This window comes from Cetorhinus maximus, unplaced genomic scaffold (genome assembly GCF_964194155.1).
Source record: "Cetorhinus maximus unplaced genomic scaffold, sCetMax3.hap1.1 HAP1_SCAFFOLD_1291, whole genome shotgun sequence".
NCBI lineage: Eukaryota > Metazoa > Chordata > Chondrichthyes > Lamniformes > Cetorhinidae > Cetorhinus > Cetorhinus maximus.
In genome coordinates, this window is record NW_027597232.1 from 12,930 (window position 1) to 29,325 (window position 16,396).

Below are 16,396 nucleotides of genomic sequence, written 5' to 3' on the forward strand. Positions count from 1 at the left end.
AGTGTGATTTCAGGCCGAAGTGTTAGTGGGATTTGTACGTTCAGTGAATGTGTGGTTTGGGGACACAGTGTTAGTGGGATTTATGGTTTCTGTGACATTGCATTCTCTGACAGCAGTTCAAAACCTGCAGCATGTCACCTACATTTTCAAATATATTTTCTGAATCATTGCCATCCCTGGGACCTGTTCCTGTGATGTTGTAATATAAGAATTCTACAACATAAACCGACCACAGGAGAATGAAGCTGCCGGAGATGGTGAAGAGTGAAATCACAGACCTCCTTCTGCTCTCCATCTTTGGGTCACTGCCTTTCTCTCCCTGGCTCCAACCCCTCAGCCCTTTACGGACTCGACTGGACACTAAAATGTGTCTGACGGTCAAAGCGTTGAGTAACAGGATGAAAGCGAATTTTCGGGCCCAAGTGTTAATGGGATTTGTGGGTTCTGTGATAGCGCAATTTCAGGCTCAAGTGTTAGTTGGATTTGCGGGTTCACTGTTAGTGGGATTTAGGGGTTCAGCAACATTGCGTTTGGGGCCTAATTGTTAGTGGTATTAGGGGGTGCAGTGTTAGGGGGATTTATGGGTTCAGTGGGATTTGTGAGTTCAATGAAAGTGCAGTTTGGGGCTTGTGTTAGTGGGATTTGTGGGCACAGTGAGATTTGTGGGTTCAGTGTTAGCGAAATTTAGGAGTTCAGTGGGATTTGTGGGTTCAGTGTTAGTGGGATTTGTGGTTTCAGTGTTCCTGGGATTTGTGGGTTCAGTGCTAGTGGGGGTTGGGGGTTCAGTGTTAGGGGTTTGGGGCCTAAGTGCTAGTGGGATTTAGGGTTTCAGTGGGATTTGTGGGTTCAGTGAAAGTGTGGTTTGGTGCCGAGGTTTTAGTGGGATTTGTGGGTTCAGTGTTGGAGGGATTTGTGGGTTATGTGAAAGTGCAATTTGGGGCCTAAGTGCTAGTAGGATTTGTGGGGTCAGTGTTAGTTGGATTTTGGGGTTCAGTGTTAGCGGGTTGAGGGCAAAGTATTAGTGGGATTTGTGGGTTCAGTGGAAGTGTGGTTTGGGGACTAAGTGTTAGTGGGATTTGGGGGTTCAGTGGGGGTGGGATTTGTGGGTTCAGTGTTCGAGGGATTTAGGGGTTCAGTGGGATTAATGGGTTCATTGTTAGTGGGATTTGGGTTTTCTGTGATCGTGGGATTTATAGATTTGGTGAAAGAGCGGTTTGGGGCCTAAGTGTGATTTGTGGGCTCTGTTAGTGGGAATTGGGGGTTGGTTGTTCGGGGTTGCTCGACCTGCCTGCAGCTCCTGACACCCGCCCTTGCAACGCCCCTTTACTAACATCCAGCTGGGATGGATATCTCTCACATCTTCCTATTCTTAATCTAAACTAAACTAAAATAGGGGGAGTCGGTGCCATAGTGGCATTGTCCCTAATCTGGTATTCCAGAGACATAGGGTAATGTTCTGGGGATCTGGGTTCTATTCTCCCCGTAGCAAATTGAATTGAATTAAAATAAAACCTGGAATTGAACCTGGTTTGAAATTCTAAAAGCCCATCTGGTTCACCCAATGCCCTTTAGTGAAGGAAATCTTCGGTCCTTACCTGGCCTAGGCCTACATGTGACTCTAGACCCTCTGAACAAGGGCAATTAAGGATGGACAATAAATGCCAGCTTAGTCAGTGATGCCCATTTCCCATGAATGAATAAGAAAAAGCTCACGGTAGCCAGCAAATCAGTTGGAATTGCTTCACCTCCTGCTGCCAGAGCCTTATCTCTGGCGCTGCCAAGGATTTCCCCTTGGCCCCATCCTATTCCTCAGCTGTGCATTTCCCCTCAGTGACCTGATTCAAAGGCGACATGGGAGCGTTCAGCGTCACTTCTCCCAACCCCTGCGATGCTCCCTACCCCACATCCAGTTTTGGGAAAGACTGAGGCCGTTGTTCTCGATCCCCGATCCAATTCCATTTTGCTTTAAGCTACTGACCCCCGCCCCCCATCGTCCTCCTTGTCCGCATTCTGAGATTCAGCCAGCCTCGCCACAACTGCAGATTCACATTTTCCAAATGTTATCTGTCATGGGGGGATCGGTGCATCTCCGAAAAGGTCAGCCTTCATTGCCCTTCGCCATCTGCCCTTGAATCGAATGGCTTGCTAGCCTATTTCAGGGGGCAGATAAGAGTCAACCACATTTGAGCCTGTGTTGTACATTCATGTCATGGGTAAGATCGCCTACTTACAGCTTTTAACGGAACCTGAACTTACGCCTGTCTCGGCTGATCTGCTGCGGGAACCCTCATTCATGTTTTTGCCTCCTCAAGACTAAGTTATTCTAATGTGCTTCTTTCTCAGCTCCTACATTTTACACCAGTAAACAGGAGGCCATCCGAAACCCTTCTGCCTGTGTTGTAACGCACAGGTAGTCCAATTCCCAATTCCCCCCTCGCTCTGTTATGGGTGAGCGACATTGCCTCCCAGTCAAGCAACTCATTGATTGCATTTTCTCCCCCTTCCTTTGTTTTCAAATCCCTCCATGGCCCTATCACTTTAATCTCCTTCAGCCGCACAGCGCTCCGGGATATCTGTGCTAATCCAATTCTGTCCTCATGTGCATCCCCAATTTTAATTGCTCCGACATTGGTCTTACTCTTGACTACCTTCCCCACCTCTCTCTGCCTCTCATAAAGGATCTCCTTTCAAAATTGCTTTCCCACCAAGGCCTTAGCCATCTCAGCTAATGTATATTCCGCTTATATTCATGCATATAAAAATATATTCATACATAATTCAATCATGGACTTGTCTCTGCCTCCTCTCAGTTTCATTTATCAATTAATTAAACAATTGACGTAACCGGATATTTTACCGCCATCTTCAACTGCTCCCTAAACCTGGACTGGGTCGCCCCATAAATAAATGTGTTGGTGCAGCAGTTCAAAACCTGCAGCATGTCACCTACATTTTCAAATATATTTTCTGAATCGTTGTAATCCCTGGGATCTGTTCCTGTGATGTTATAAGAATTCTACAACATAAACCGACCACAGGAGAATGAAGCTGCCGGAGATGGTGAAGAGTAAAATCACATACCTACTCCTGCTCTCCATCTCTGGGTCACTGTCATTCTCTCCCTGGCTCTGACCCCTCAGTCCCTTACGGATTCGACTGGACACTAAAATGTGTCTGACGGTCAAAGCGTTGAGTAACAGGATGAAAGTGAATGGGAGCAGTGGAGTTAAAGCCGCATCGAACCAGTCAAATCCAATCCATCCAGGCTCAGTGAAATATTTTGCCTTTACCTCAAAGAACCATGGTACGTGTTTAATTGTCCATTGGGGTTCAAGTGTAAAGTAGTACAGGAAATTTTTTAAACAGAGCAAAATGCAGGTTGATGCTAGAACCCCAGCCACAGTTTTCTCAGTGCAATATTTTGTTTTCAGTCTCTGGCAACAAATGGCCACAAATCGGTCAAAGGAGAAGGTGACGGTGAACCAGACAGAACGGTCGGTAGCTGCCCGACTGAGGACATTGATCACACCGCATACTGGGGTAATGTCCAGGAAAGAGCCCGGGAAATAATAATAACTGATCCTCCACAGTATGACTTCCGTGATAATGAAAAGTAGATCCGCCATTGCCATGGCCACCAGGTAGCGAGTGGTACAATTGGAGAGGCCGCATTTTCCCCGAGCCAGGGTCACAATCGCCACTACATTAACTGTAAGAAAAGGGGGGAAGCAAGTATAAATCAAATTAAAAGATTTTTGCCTTATTCTGGACAGTAAGGACAGGGTTCAATTTCCAAATCTGGATAAGAAGCTAAAATTTAAAACATTTCATTGCCGACACCAACCCTTTCCTGACCAACCCGCATATGGGTTTACCAGATTGAGGACAAGAGCGTGGACAGACAATTATCAGAATTGGTGGCTTGTTAATTAACCTATTTTTTTATGAACTTTTTATTTAAACCTTTTTTCGGGCTTATGACTGACCGGTCTGGTTCCTTCATTAGGCCACGCACAAAGACACCCAGAATTGGTGATTGGTTTCTTGCTCAGGGACTGGATGCCCCATCTATGGCAGGATTAGGGTTCTAGCTTTCAATAAAGTTTTACTGAGCCATAAGCAAAAAAAAAAAGTTTTTAAAAATCTGGGTTTCACATCTGTAGCAAGGCAATTGAAATAAAACCCCACACACAGTAGATCTTACACTATTGCAGATCATTCATTATGCAACAAGCTTGCATAATTACGTGTTTTCGTGTCTAAAGACGCTGAATCATTGACAGGAATTATAGAAACATAGAAGCTAGGAGCAGGAGTAGGCCATTCGGCTCTTCGATCCTGCTCCGTCATTCGTCATGATCATGGCTGATCATCCAACTCAATAGCCTGCTCCCGCTTTCTCCCCATATCCTTTGAACCCTTTCACCCCAAGAGCTATATCTAACTCCATCTTGAAAGCATACAATTTTTTGGTCTCAACTACATTCTGTGGTAGGAAATTCCACAGGCTCACCACTCTCTGGCTGAAGAAATTTCTCATCTCAGTCCTCCCCATATCCTCAGACTGTGACCCCTGGTTCTGGACTCCCCCACCATCAGGAACATCCTTCCTGCATCTACTCTGTCTAGTCCTGTTAGAATTTTATAGGTTTCTATGAGATCCCCCCTCATTCTTCTGAACTCCAGCAAATATAATCCTAATCGACTCAATCTCTCCTCATATGTCAGTCCCGCCATCCCAGATAAGGAGACCAAAACTGCACACAATATTCCAGGTGTGGTATCACCAAGGCCCTGTACAATTGCAGCAATACATCCCTGTTCCTGTCCTCGAATTCTCTGGCTATGAAGGCCAACATACCATTTGCCTTCTTTACCACCTGCTGTACCTGCATGCTTACCTTCAGCGATGGTGTACAAGGACACCCAGGTTTCGTTGCACATTCCCCTTTCTCAATTTATAGCCATTCAGATAATAATCTGCCTTCCTGTTTTTGCTACCAAAATGGATAACCTCACATTTATCCACATTATACTGCGTCTGCCACGCATTTGCCCACTCACTCAGCTTGTCCACACTGAAGCATCTCTGCATCCTCCTCAAAGCTCACCCTCCCACCCAGCTTTGTGTCATCTGCAAATTTGGAGATATTACATTTAATTCCCTCATCTAAATCATTAATATATGTTGTGAATAACTGGGCTCCCAGCACCGATCCCTGCAGTACCCCACTAGTCACTGCCTGCCATTCGGAAAAAGACCCGTTTATTCCTACTCTTTGTTTCCTGTCTGCCAATCAGTTTTCTATCCACCTCAATACACTGCCCCCAATCCCATGCGTTTTAATTTAATTGACCCCTCATACAAAAAAAAATCAGTTACAGACCTGGATGATTCAGTCCGCGCAGAGCAATGTCAGAGTGATCCACAGTTCCCACAATCTTACAGGGACAGGTATTCACAGGGAATCATGGTGACCGGAGCCAGGTTTTTTATCCCCCTCCCCCCACCGCCCCACCCTTGGCCCACGCTCAGAATAATTCTACCCCGACTCTCATGTCGGAGGATTGCCTGCAATGAGGTCAGGTTCACCAGCACCAGACATACCACAAGAAACAATAACTTAGCAGCTCCTGTGATATGCCGAAAAAGTTTGACCTTAAGTTTCGGGCAATGGGATAAAACTGCTGAGGCTGCTCAGGATATTTGAATTAAAGGAGTTGGGGCAATGCCCGGGTAGCTCGATGACGGTAAAATCTATATCAGCAAGTAATCTTATCAGTCACAGAGCAAAACATGAGACCAGCTCACACACAGATTAACACGACTTCACCGCTTTACAGTCACTTACCAGGAACACCGATGACAGCAAGGATGGCATAGTATATTTTTATGACATTGTTAAATGTTTCAAGCATGTTCCCTGTAACGTGATCTGCCCGTCCGTGGTGCAGAGGCAAACTCTCAGTATTCAGCTTTGACTCAGTACCTTTCCAGACCCTTTCATTTGTACCCTGTGGGGTTTCCATAGGGAGACTGGAGTTGCAACATCAGCCAAGCTAGATTTTTTTTTTAAATGAACAGACAGATGGCAGCAATTTAATTCCCTGACGTTGTAGGATAGATTCGGCACTGAGAGCCAATTAGGCAATTCTCATCACGCTAATTAACTAGCACATGAACGAAAGTTGCATTCTTTCTGAAGTAGCATTGCCAGCTAAAAGACAACCAGTTCCATCTCCAGACCTCACACTCGTTCGTAAATATCACCCACTCTATTGCAGCACTTCAGTGATTTATTACATTCAGATCAGCCCAGATCTTATTGAATAGCACAGCAGATTTGAGGGGCCGATTGGCTGACTTTTGCTGCTAATTCGTAATCTCATATATAAATTCCAAATGTTGGTATGTCTTGCTCAGTGTTCTTCCTTTACGCCCTTGTGTTATGACTGCCCTCTTGGTCACGAAGAGATATTACCGCCTATAATGTGAATGGAAATTATTTCTTGAACTGGAATTGTAGCGGGGTGTGTGCCTATGTGTGTGTCTGTGTGTATCTTGACTGGGTTAAAACCTGCTAGTCTGGGTGCTTTGATAGTGGGGGTTGAGGCCTACGTGTCAGTAGGATTTGGGGGTTCAGTGATAGTGGGATTTGGGGATTCAATGATAGTGGAAAGTCAGGCCTAAGTATTCGTGGGATTTGTGGGTTCATTGATGGTTGGTCTGGGGTTCAGTTATAATGGGGTTTCAGGCCCAAGTGTTAGTCGGATTTGTGGGTTCAGTGTAAGTGGGATTTGTGGGTTCAGTGATATTGGGATTTGAGGCCTAAGTGTCAGTGGGATTTGGGGGTCTCAGTGATAGTTGTTTGGGGTTCAGAGAGATTGCGGTTTCAGGCACAAGTTTCAGTGGGATTTGGGCGTTCGACGATAGTGGAATTTGAGGCCTACGTCTCCATTGGATTTGGGGGTCCAGTGATACTGGGGTTGGGCCCTATGATTTAGTTGGATTTGGGGGTTCGGTGATAGTTGGGTTGGAGGCCTAAGTTTTAGTTGGATTTGGGGTTCAGGTGTTAGTGGGATTTAGGTGTTAGTGGAATTTGTGAGTTCAGTAAAAGTGCAGTTTGGGGCCTAAGTGTTAGTGGGATTTGGGGGTTCAGTGTTAGTTGGATATCGGAGTTCAGTGTTAGTGGGAATTGGGGGCTCAGTGATAGGGGATTGAGGCCTAAGTGCTTGTGGGATTTGTGGGTTCAGTAATCGTGAGGTTTGGGGCCTAAGTGTTAGTGGGATTTGTGGGTTCTGTGAAAGTGCGATTTGGGGCCGAAGTGTAAGTAGGATTTGTGGGGTCTGTGTTAGTTGGATGGGGGGTTCAGTGGGGGTGGGATTTGTGGGTTCAGTGTTAGTGGGATTTAGGGATTCATTTGGATTTGTGGGTTCAGTGTTGGTGATATTTAGGGTTTCCGTGGAATTTGTGTGTTAAGTGAAAGTGCGGTTTGGGGCCTAAGTGTTAGTTGGATTTGGGGGTTCAGTCTTAGTGGGGTTTGTGGGCTCTGTGTTATTGGGATGTGCGGGTTCCGTGTTAGTGGGATTTGTGGTTTCTGTGAAAGTGGGATTTAGGGGTTCCATGGGATTTGTGGGTTTAGTGAATGTGTTCAGTGAACCCCTAATTTAAACAATTAGGCCTGAAATCGTGATATCACAGAACCCACAAATCCCACTAACACTTATGCCCCAAATCTCTAACACTGAACCCCCAGCTCCCACTAACACAGAACCCACAAATCCCACTAACACAGAATCCAGAAATCCTACTAGAACTGAACCCACAAATCCCACGGAACCCCTAAATCTCACGGACACTGAACCCACAAATCCCACTGACGCCCTAAATCACACTAGCAGTGAACCCCCAAATCCAACTAACACTTAGGCCTGAAATCGCGCTATCACAGAATCTACAAATCCCACTAACACTTAGTCCCCAAACCGCGCTTTCACTGAACCCACAAATCCCACTGAACCCCTAAATCCCACAGACACTTAGGCCTCAAACCCCTAACAACAATCCCCCAAGTCCAACCAACACTGAACCCCCAATTCAACTAACACTGACCCCACAAATCCCACTAACACTTAGGCCTCAAACCCCTAACACTGAACCCCCAGCTCCCACTAACATTGAACTCCCAAATATCACTAACACAGAGCCCATAAATCCCACTAACACTGAACCCCCAAATCCAACTAACACTGAACCCCCAAATCCAATTAACACTGACCACACAAATCCCACTAACCCTTCAGCCCCAAACCGTACTAATACTGAACACACAAATCCCACTGGACCCCTAAATCCCACTAAGATAGAACCCACAAATACCACCCCCTCTGAAACCGCCAAATCCCACTAACACTTAGGCCTCAAACCACACTGTCACTGAAACTACAAATCCCACTAACACCTAGGAACCAATCCACATTTCACTGAACCCAGAAATCCCACTAACACCTAGGATCCAAACCGCATTTCACTGAACCCAGAAATCCTACTGAACCCCTAAATCCTACTAACAATGAACTTGCTGCTCTTCGATATTGAGGGAGTCTCGCTGCTCTTCGATGGAGAGAGAGTCATGCGGGCTTCGATGGAGATAGTCAAGCCTGCTGCTCTTCGATGGAGAGAAAGAGTCTCACTGCTCTTCGATATTGAGAGAGTCTCGTTGCTCTTCAATGGAGAGAGAATCGCGCGGGCTTCGATGGAGATAGTCAGGCCTGCTGCTCTTCGATGGAGAGAAAGAGTCTCACTGCTCTTCATTGAAGGCAGAATCTCCCTGCTCTTCGATAGATGGAGAATCCCGCTGCTCTTCGATAGATGGAGAATCCCGCTGCTCTTCGATGGAAAGCGAGAGTCTCACTGCTCTTCAATTGAGAGAGAATCTTGCTGTTCTTTGATGGAAAGAGAGTCTCGCTGCTCTTTGATAGAGAGAAAGTCTCGCTGCTCTTTGATGGAGAGAGAGCCTCAGTGCTCGTCAATAGATAGGGAATCTCTGCTCTTCAATGGAGAGAGAGAATCTCACTGACCCTTCGCTGGACAAAGAAGGTCTCACTGCTCTTCAATGGACATAGAGAGTCCTGTTGCTCTTCAATGGAGAGAGAGAGTCTCGCTGCTTTTCGATGGAGATAGGTAGAGCATCTCGCTGCTCTTCAATGGAGGAAGTGTCTCGCTGCTTTTCGATATAGAGAGTGCCTCGCTGCTCTTTAATGCAGAGAGAGCCGCACTGCTCTTCAATAGAAAGAGAGTCTCACTGCTCTTCAAAGGAGACAGAATCTCGCTGCGTTTCAAAGAGGAGAGAGTCTCACTGCTCTTCGATAGAGGAAATGTCGCACTGCTTTCGATAGAGAGAGTTTAGCTGCTCTTCAATGAAGATAGAGTCGCACTGCTCTTCGATGGGGAGAGGGAGTCTCGCTACCCATCAGTGGAGAGAGAGGAAGTCTCACTGCTCCTCGATGGAGAAAGATAGGGTTTGCTGGTCTTTGATAGAGAGCGAGAGAGAGAGTATCACTGCTCTTCGATGGGGTGAGATCTCACTGTTCTTTGATAGTGAGAGTGTCTCACTGCTCTTGGACATAGAGAGAGAGTCTCGCTGCTCTTCGATGGAGACAGAGTCTCACTACACTTCGACGGAGAGTCTTGCTGCTCTTTGATGGATAGAGAGAGACTTGCTGCCCTTGGATACAGAAAGCGAGACTTGCTGCTCTTCAACAGAGGGAGAGAGTCTCGCTGCTCTTCGATGGAGAGAGAGAGTCTCCCTGCTCTTCAATGGGGAGAGAGCCTTGCTGCTCTTCAATGGAGAGAGAGAGAGAGTCTCGCTGCTCTTCGATGGAGAGAGTCGCGCTACTCTTCGATGGAGAGAGTGAGTCTTGCTGCTCTTCGATGGAGAGAGAGAGACTTGCTGCTCTTCAATAGAGAGAGAGAGTCTTACTGGCCTTCGAGAAAGAGAGAATACCGCAGCTCTTCAATAGAGAGAGAATCTCCCTGCTCTTCGATAGAGAGAGTGTCTCGCTGCTCTTCAATGGAGAGAGAAACTCCCTGCCCTTCAATGGAGAGAGAATCTCCCTGCTCTTCGATGGAGAGAGAGTCTCACTGCTATTCAATGGAGAGAGAGACTTGCTGCTCTTCGATTGAGAGAGAGAGATTTGCTGCTCTTCGATAGAGAGTCTTGCTGGCCTTCGAGAGAGAGAGAATCCTGCTGCTCTTCAATGGAGAGAGAATCTCCCTGCTGTTCAATGGAGAGAGAGTCTCGCTGCTTTTCAATGGAGAGAGAATCTCACTGCTCTCCAATGGAGAGAGAGTCTCGCTGCTCTCCAATGGAGAGAGAGTCTCGCTGCTCTTCAATGGAGAGAGAATCTCACTGCTCTCCAATGGAGAGAGAGTCTCGCTGCTCTCCAATGGAGAGAGAGTCTCGCTGCTCTTCAATGGAGAGAGAATCTCACTGCTCTTCGATGGAGAGAGAGAGAAAGTCTTGCTGCTCTTTGATGAAGAGAGAGAGAGAGAGAGTCTTGCTGCTCTTCGATAGTCTCGCTGCTCTACAACGGGGAGAGAGACTTGCTGGTCTTCAATAGAGAGAGAGTCTCACTGCTTTTTGATGGTGAGGAGTTCTCGCTGCTCTTCGATAAATGCAGAGTTGCGCTGCTCTTTGATAGAGAGTGTCTCTCTACTCGTCGATGGAGGGAGAGAGAGCATCTCGCTGTTCTTCGGTAGAAATAGATTTTCACTGCTCTTTGATAAAGTGAGAGTCTCGTTGGTCTTCGATAGAGAGTCCCACTGCTCTTCAATGGACAGTCTCACTGCCCTTTGATAGAGAGAGATAAAGTCCCGCTGCTCTTCAATGGAGAGTCTCACTGCTCCTCGATAGGGAGAGAGGGAGTCTTGCTGCTCTTTGATGGAGAGAGAGAGAGAGAGAGTCTCGCGGCTCTTCGATGGAGAGAGTGAGACTCACTTCTCTTCGTCGGAGAGAGATAGTCTTGCTGCTCTTTGATGGAGAGAGAGAGTCTCGCTGCTCTTCGAATCAGAGAGAGTCTCGCTGCCGTTCGATAGAAAGGGTCTAGCTGTTCAGCAATGGTGAGAGATAGAGAGTCTCAGTGTTCTTCAATGGAGAGAGAGACAGAGAGAGTCTCGCTGCTCTTCGATAGAGAGAGAGAGTCTCGCTGCTCGTCGAAGGAGGGAGAGAGTCTTGCTGTTCTTTGATAGAGAGTCTCACTGCTCTTTGATTGAGAGTCTCGCTGCTCTACAATGAAGAGGGAGTGTCACTGCTCTTCGATAAATAGAGAGCTTCACTGCTCTTTGATGAAGAGTGTCTTACTGCTCATCGATGAAGGGAGAAAGAGCCTCGCTGCTCTTCGATAGAGAGAAAATATCATTGGTCTTCGATGGAGGGAGAGTCTCGCTGCTCTTTGGTGGAGAGAATGTCTCACTGCTTTTCAGTGGAGAGAGAGTCTCATTGCTCTTTGATGAAGGGAGTGTCTCACTGATCTTCAATGGAGAGAGTCTCGCTGCTCTTTGGTGGAGGAGAGTCTCGCTGCTCTTCAATATTGAGAGTCTCACTGCTCTTTGATATTGAGAGAGTCTCACTGCTTTTTGATAGAGTCTAGCTGTTCTTCAATGGAGAGAGAGAGAGAGAGAGTCTCACAGCTCTGCGATGGATAGAGTGCCTGGCTGCTCTTTGATAGAGAGAGGGAATTTCGCCGCTCTTCGATAGAAAGAGAGTTTCGCTGATCATCGATAGAGGGAGAGAGTCTCGCTGTTCTGCGATAGAGAGAGAGTCTCACTGCTCTTTGATGGAGAGGGAGCCTTGCTGCTCTTGGATGGAGACAGAGAGTCTCACTGCTCTTCGAAGGAGAGGGAGTCTCACTGCTCTTTCATGGGGAGAGAGAGTCTCGCTGCTCTTTGATGGAGAGGGAGAGTCTCACTGCTCTTCGATATTGAGAGAGTCTCACTGCTCTTTAATATTGAGAGAGTCTCACTGCTCTTCGATAGAGAGAGTCTAGCTGTTCTTCAATGGAGAGAGATAGAGAGCTTCAGTGCTCTTCAATGGAGAGAGAGAGTCTCACAGCTCTGCGATGGAGAGAGGGAATTTCGCCGCTCTTCAATAGAAAGAGAGTTTCACTGCTCGTCGATGGAGGGAGTCTCGCTGTTCTGCGATAGAGAGTCTCGCTGCTCTTTGATGGAGAGAGAGCCTCGCTGCTCTTGGATGGAGAGGGAGAGAGAGTCTCGCTGCTCTTTGATGGAGAGAGAGAGAGTCTCACTGCTCTTTGATGGAGAGGGTGAGAGAGTCTTGCTGCTTTTCGCTGGGGAGAGTCTCATTACTCTTTGATCGAGAGAGTCTCGCTGTTCTTCAATGGAGAGTCTCACTGCACATTGATGGAGAGAATGTCTCATTGCTTTTCAATGGAGAGAGAGTCTCGCTGTTCTTTGATGGAGAGAGAGTCTCACTGCTTTTTGATCGAGAGCGTCTCGCTTTTCATCAATGGAGGGAAAGAGTCTCACAGCTCAGCTCTTCAATGGGGAGAGAATCTCGCTGCTGTTCGATCGGGATGGAGTCTCGCTGCTCTTCGATGGAAAGACAGTCTCACTTCTTTTCGATGGAGAGCGAGAGTCTCACTGCTCTTCGATGGACAGAGGGAGTCTCACTGATCTTCGATGAGAGAGAGTCTCGCTGATCTTCGATGAGAGAGTCTTGCTGCTCTTCGAGGGAGGATGTGTCTCGCTGCTTTTTGATAGAGAGAGAGAGCCTTGCTTCTCTTCAATGGAGAGAGTCTCACTGCTCTTAGAGAGAGAGAGAGTCTCACTGCTCTTCAATGGAGAGTCTCGCTGCTCTTTGATGGAGAGTCTCGCTGCTCTTCAATGGAGAGTCACACTGGTCTTCGATAGAGAGTCTCACTGCTCTTCAATGGAGAGAGAGAGCGCACTGCTCTTCAATGGAGAGAGAGAGTGCGCTGCTCTTTGATGGGGAGAGAGACCCACTGCTCTGCGATAAACAGGGAGTCTTGCTGCTCTTCAGTGGAGACAGAATTTTGCTTCTCTTCAATGGGGACTCTTGCTGCTCTTTGATGGAGAGAGTTTCACTGCTCCTCGATGGAGAAAATGTCTCACTGCTCTTCAATGGAGAGAGTGTTGCTGCTCTTCGACGGATTGTCTCGCTGCTCTTCGATGGAGAGAGTGTTGCTGCTCTTCAATGGAGAGATTGTCTCGCTGCTCTTTGATGGAGAGAGCCTCCCTGCTCTTCAATGGAGAGAGAGCCTCGCTGCTCTTCAATGGAGAGAGTGTCTCACTGCTCTTCAATGGAGTGTCTCGCTGCTCTTCAATGGAGAGAGTGTCTCGCTGCTCTTCAATGGAGAGAGTGTCTCACTGCTCTTTGATGGAGAGAGTTTCACTGCTCCTCGATGGAGAAAATGTCTCGCTGCTCTTCAATGGAGAGAGTGTTGCTGCTCTTCGACGGATTGTCTCGCTGCTCTTCGATGGAGAGAGTGTTGCTGCTGTTCAATGGAGAGATTGTCTCGCTGCTCTTTGATGGAGAGAGCCTCCCTGCTCTTCAATGGAGAGAGAGCCTCGCTGTTCTTCAATGGAGAGAGTGTCTCACTGCTCTTCAATGGAGTGTCTCGCTGCTCTTCAATGGAGAGTGTCTCGCTGCTCTTCAATGGAGAGAGTGTCTAACTGCTCTTTGATGGAGAGAGTTTCACTGCTCCTCGATGGAGAAAATATCTCGCTGCTCTTCGATGGAGAGAGTGTTGCTGCTCTTCGACGGAGAGATTGTCTCGCTGCTCTTCGATGGAGAGAGCCTCCCTGCTCTTCGATGGAGAGAGAGCCTCGCTGCTCTTCAATGGAGAGAGTGTCTCACTGCTCTTCAATGGTTTGAAAAGGGTCCCTGCATTCAGCATATATACTGTATATGTTTGCAGCAAATACCTTCTTTATCCAATAAATTTTAAACCACAGTTGGTGAGCTATGTCACAGTGCAGCAGCTGTTTGATGCAAATTCTTTGTGAGATTGGCACCTGTATCACACAAACATCATCTGGAGGAACTTTTGTTACCTATAATATTTATAATTGATGGGAAGTCATTAACAGTAAGGACAGGGTACAGTTTTTACGATGCACTTCAACCACACCCGTTCTTGTTTACTGGCACCGAGCAGAGAGTGAGGTTGTGGGATTCATTATAGGCAAGAATTGAACTCCGGGTTTGTGTGCAGTTGTTAACAAGATTGTTCGTGTATACATTAATTCACCGTTAGCATCGAACGCACCTCGACCAAGACAAATCCGGTGGTACCAGTTAAAGGGACCAGTGACCCTGATACCTATCACCGTACACAGGGAGTGACGAGTCTCTTAGGTATGTGCTTGTGCGAAAACTGCTCATGCTGTCTTATGTCCAGCTCTTTCTCTGTTTGTTCCTACCTTTCACTGACCTTTTTGTCAGACTGAAGCAACTCAGTCACTAGATGTTCTGTGCCAGATTCCTGTAGATGTTTTGAGTGCTGCAATTCCTCCTCAGTTACTGTGTGACAGACCCAAGGGGCTGAAGAACCTCTTCCTGTTCCTGTGTAATAGGCTTTCGGGGCTGAATGACCTTCTCCTGTTCCTCTGTAACAGGCTCTAGGGGCTGAATAACCTCCCCCTGTTCCTGTATAACAGGCTCTAGGGGCTGAATTTCCTCTCCCCGTTCCTGTGTAATAGGCTCTAGGGGCTGAATAACCTCCCCCCGTTCCTGTGTAACAGGCTCTAGGAGCTGAATGACATCCTCTTGTATTTGTATCCCAAATCCAGTCAAATAATCTTAATCTGGAAAATAATTCCTCTTGCATTTTCTGGATTCCACCAAACCCAACTTGTTTATTTTATGTTACAGGTGCTTCAGAGCATAAGGATATTTTATCAAAGAAGCTTTTGTTTGAAATCATTTCTCAAAAGGAAATGGTTGTATGTTGTTGCCCCCTTGTTAATCTTTCCTCTGATCAGATACTTAAGCCAATACGGTGTTGAACATTGGCATTCTGCAAAGTTAAATGACCATTCCTTCCTCATGCTACCCAACAGCAGCTGTGACACCAGTCCCCCATTCCTGGTCCTTCTGGTCACCAGTGCCCAAGACCAGTTGGAAGCTCGCTCGGTCATTCGCCAGACCTGGGGGCGAGCGCGGACAACCCATGGCAAGAGGGTGGTGAGCTACTTCCTGCTCGGGTACAGCCGGGAGCATCAGGAGCAGCTGCTGAAAGAAAGTTCACTGCACAAGGACATCATCCAGAAAAATTTCACCGACACATATTACAACCTGACCACCAAGGTGCTAATGGGCCTGGAATGGGTGAGCCGATTCTGTCCGTCCACCTCCTTCGTGATGAAAACCGATTCCGACATGTTTGTCAACACCGATCACCTGACCAAGCTCTTGCTGGGAATGAATCATACGGATATCTTCACCGGCTTCATCACGTGGAATTCTGGACCTATCAGGGAGAAATTCAGTAAATGGTACGTCAGCGAACAGGAATATCCTCAGAAAACATACCCACCATTCTGCTCCGGCACTGGGTACATGCTCTCGGCTGATGTTGCCCACCGAGTCTGGATTATTTCCAGGACGGTCCCCCACTTTAAACTGGAGGATGTTTACGTCGGGCTGTGCTTGGCGGAGTTGAAGATTACACCAGTGGAAATCCACTTGGAGCAGAAGTTCTACAATTGGAATGTGAAGTTTTCTGTTTGCGGCTTCCGTAAACTCATCACCTCTCACAGGGTGAAACCCTACGAGCTGCTGATCTACTGGAAAGCACTGGAGGATGCAGCAGACGAGGCCTGTTCGGGAGATGGGTGAAGGGGCCATCTTGAAGAGGCTTTTCACTGACTATCTTTGCAGGGCAACAGAAACAGCGTGCTATATGGAAGTCAATTACCCAACTAAACTGTGTAATCTGGTCTGCTTATATACATACATACGTACATACACAATTTGTGGGTTCGGCGTTAGTGGGATTTAGGGGTTCAGTGGGATTTGTGGTTTCAGTGAAAGTGCGGTTAGAGCCCAAGTGTCAGTGGGATTCGTGGATTCTGTGATATCACGATTTAAGGCGTAAGTGTTAGTTTGATTTGAGGGTTCAGTAGGATTTGTGGGCACAGTGAAGTGCCATTTGGTTCCCAGGTGTTAGTGGGATTTGTGTGTTTACTGTCACTGGGATTATGGGTTCGGTGGGATTTGTGGGTTCAGTGAAGTGCAGTTTGAGGGTCTCAGTGGGATTTAGGGTTCAGTGTTAGTTGGATTTGTGGGTTAAGTGTTAGTAGGATTGCGGGTTTCAGTGGGATTTTTGGGTTCAGTGTTAGTGGGATTTGGGG

At 47.1% G+C, this 16,396-nt stretch overlaps 1 protein-coding gene across 1 annotated transcript; it reads left to right on the plus strand.

The window, feature by feature from the left end:
- Window positions 1-239: 239 nt before the first annotated feature.
- LOC144676011 (beta-1,3-galactosyltransferase 5-like) lies at window positions 240-15,881 on the plus strand. Its single transcript, XM_078536533.1, has 2 exons — window positions 240-472; window positions 15,026-15,881. Exons 1-2 carry the CDS (start codon window positions 240-242, stop codon window positions 15,879-15,881), a joined length of 1,089 nt encoding a protein of 362 aa, XP_078392659.1.
- The last annotated feature ends 515 nt before the right edge of the window (window positions 15,882-16,396 follow it).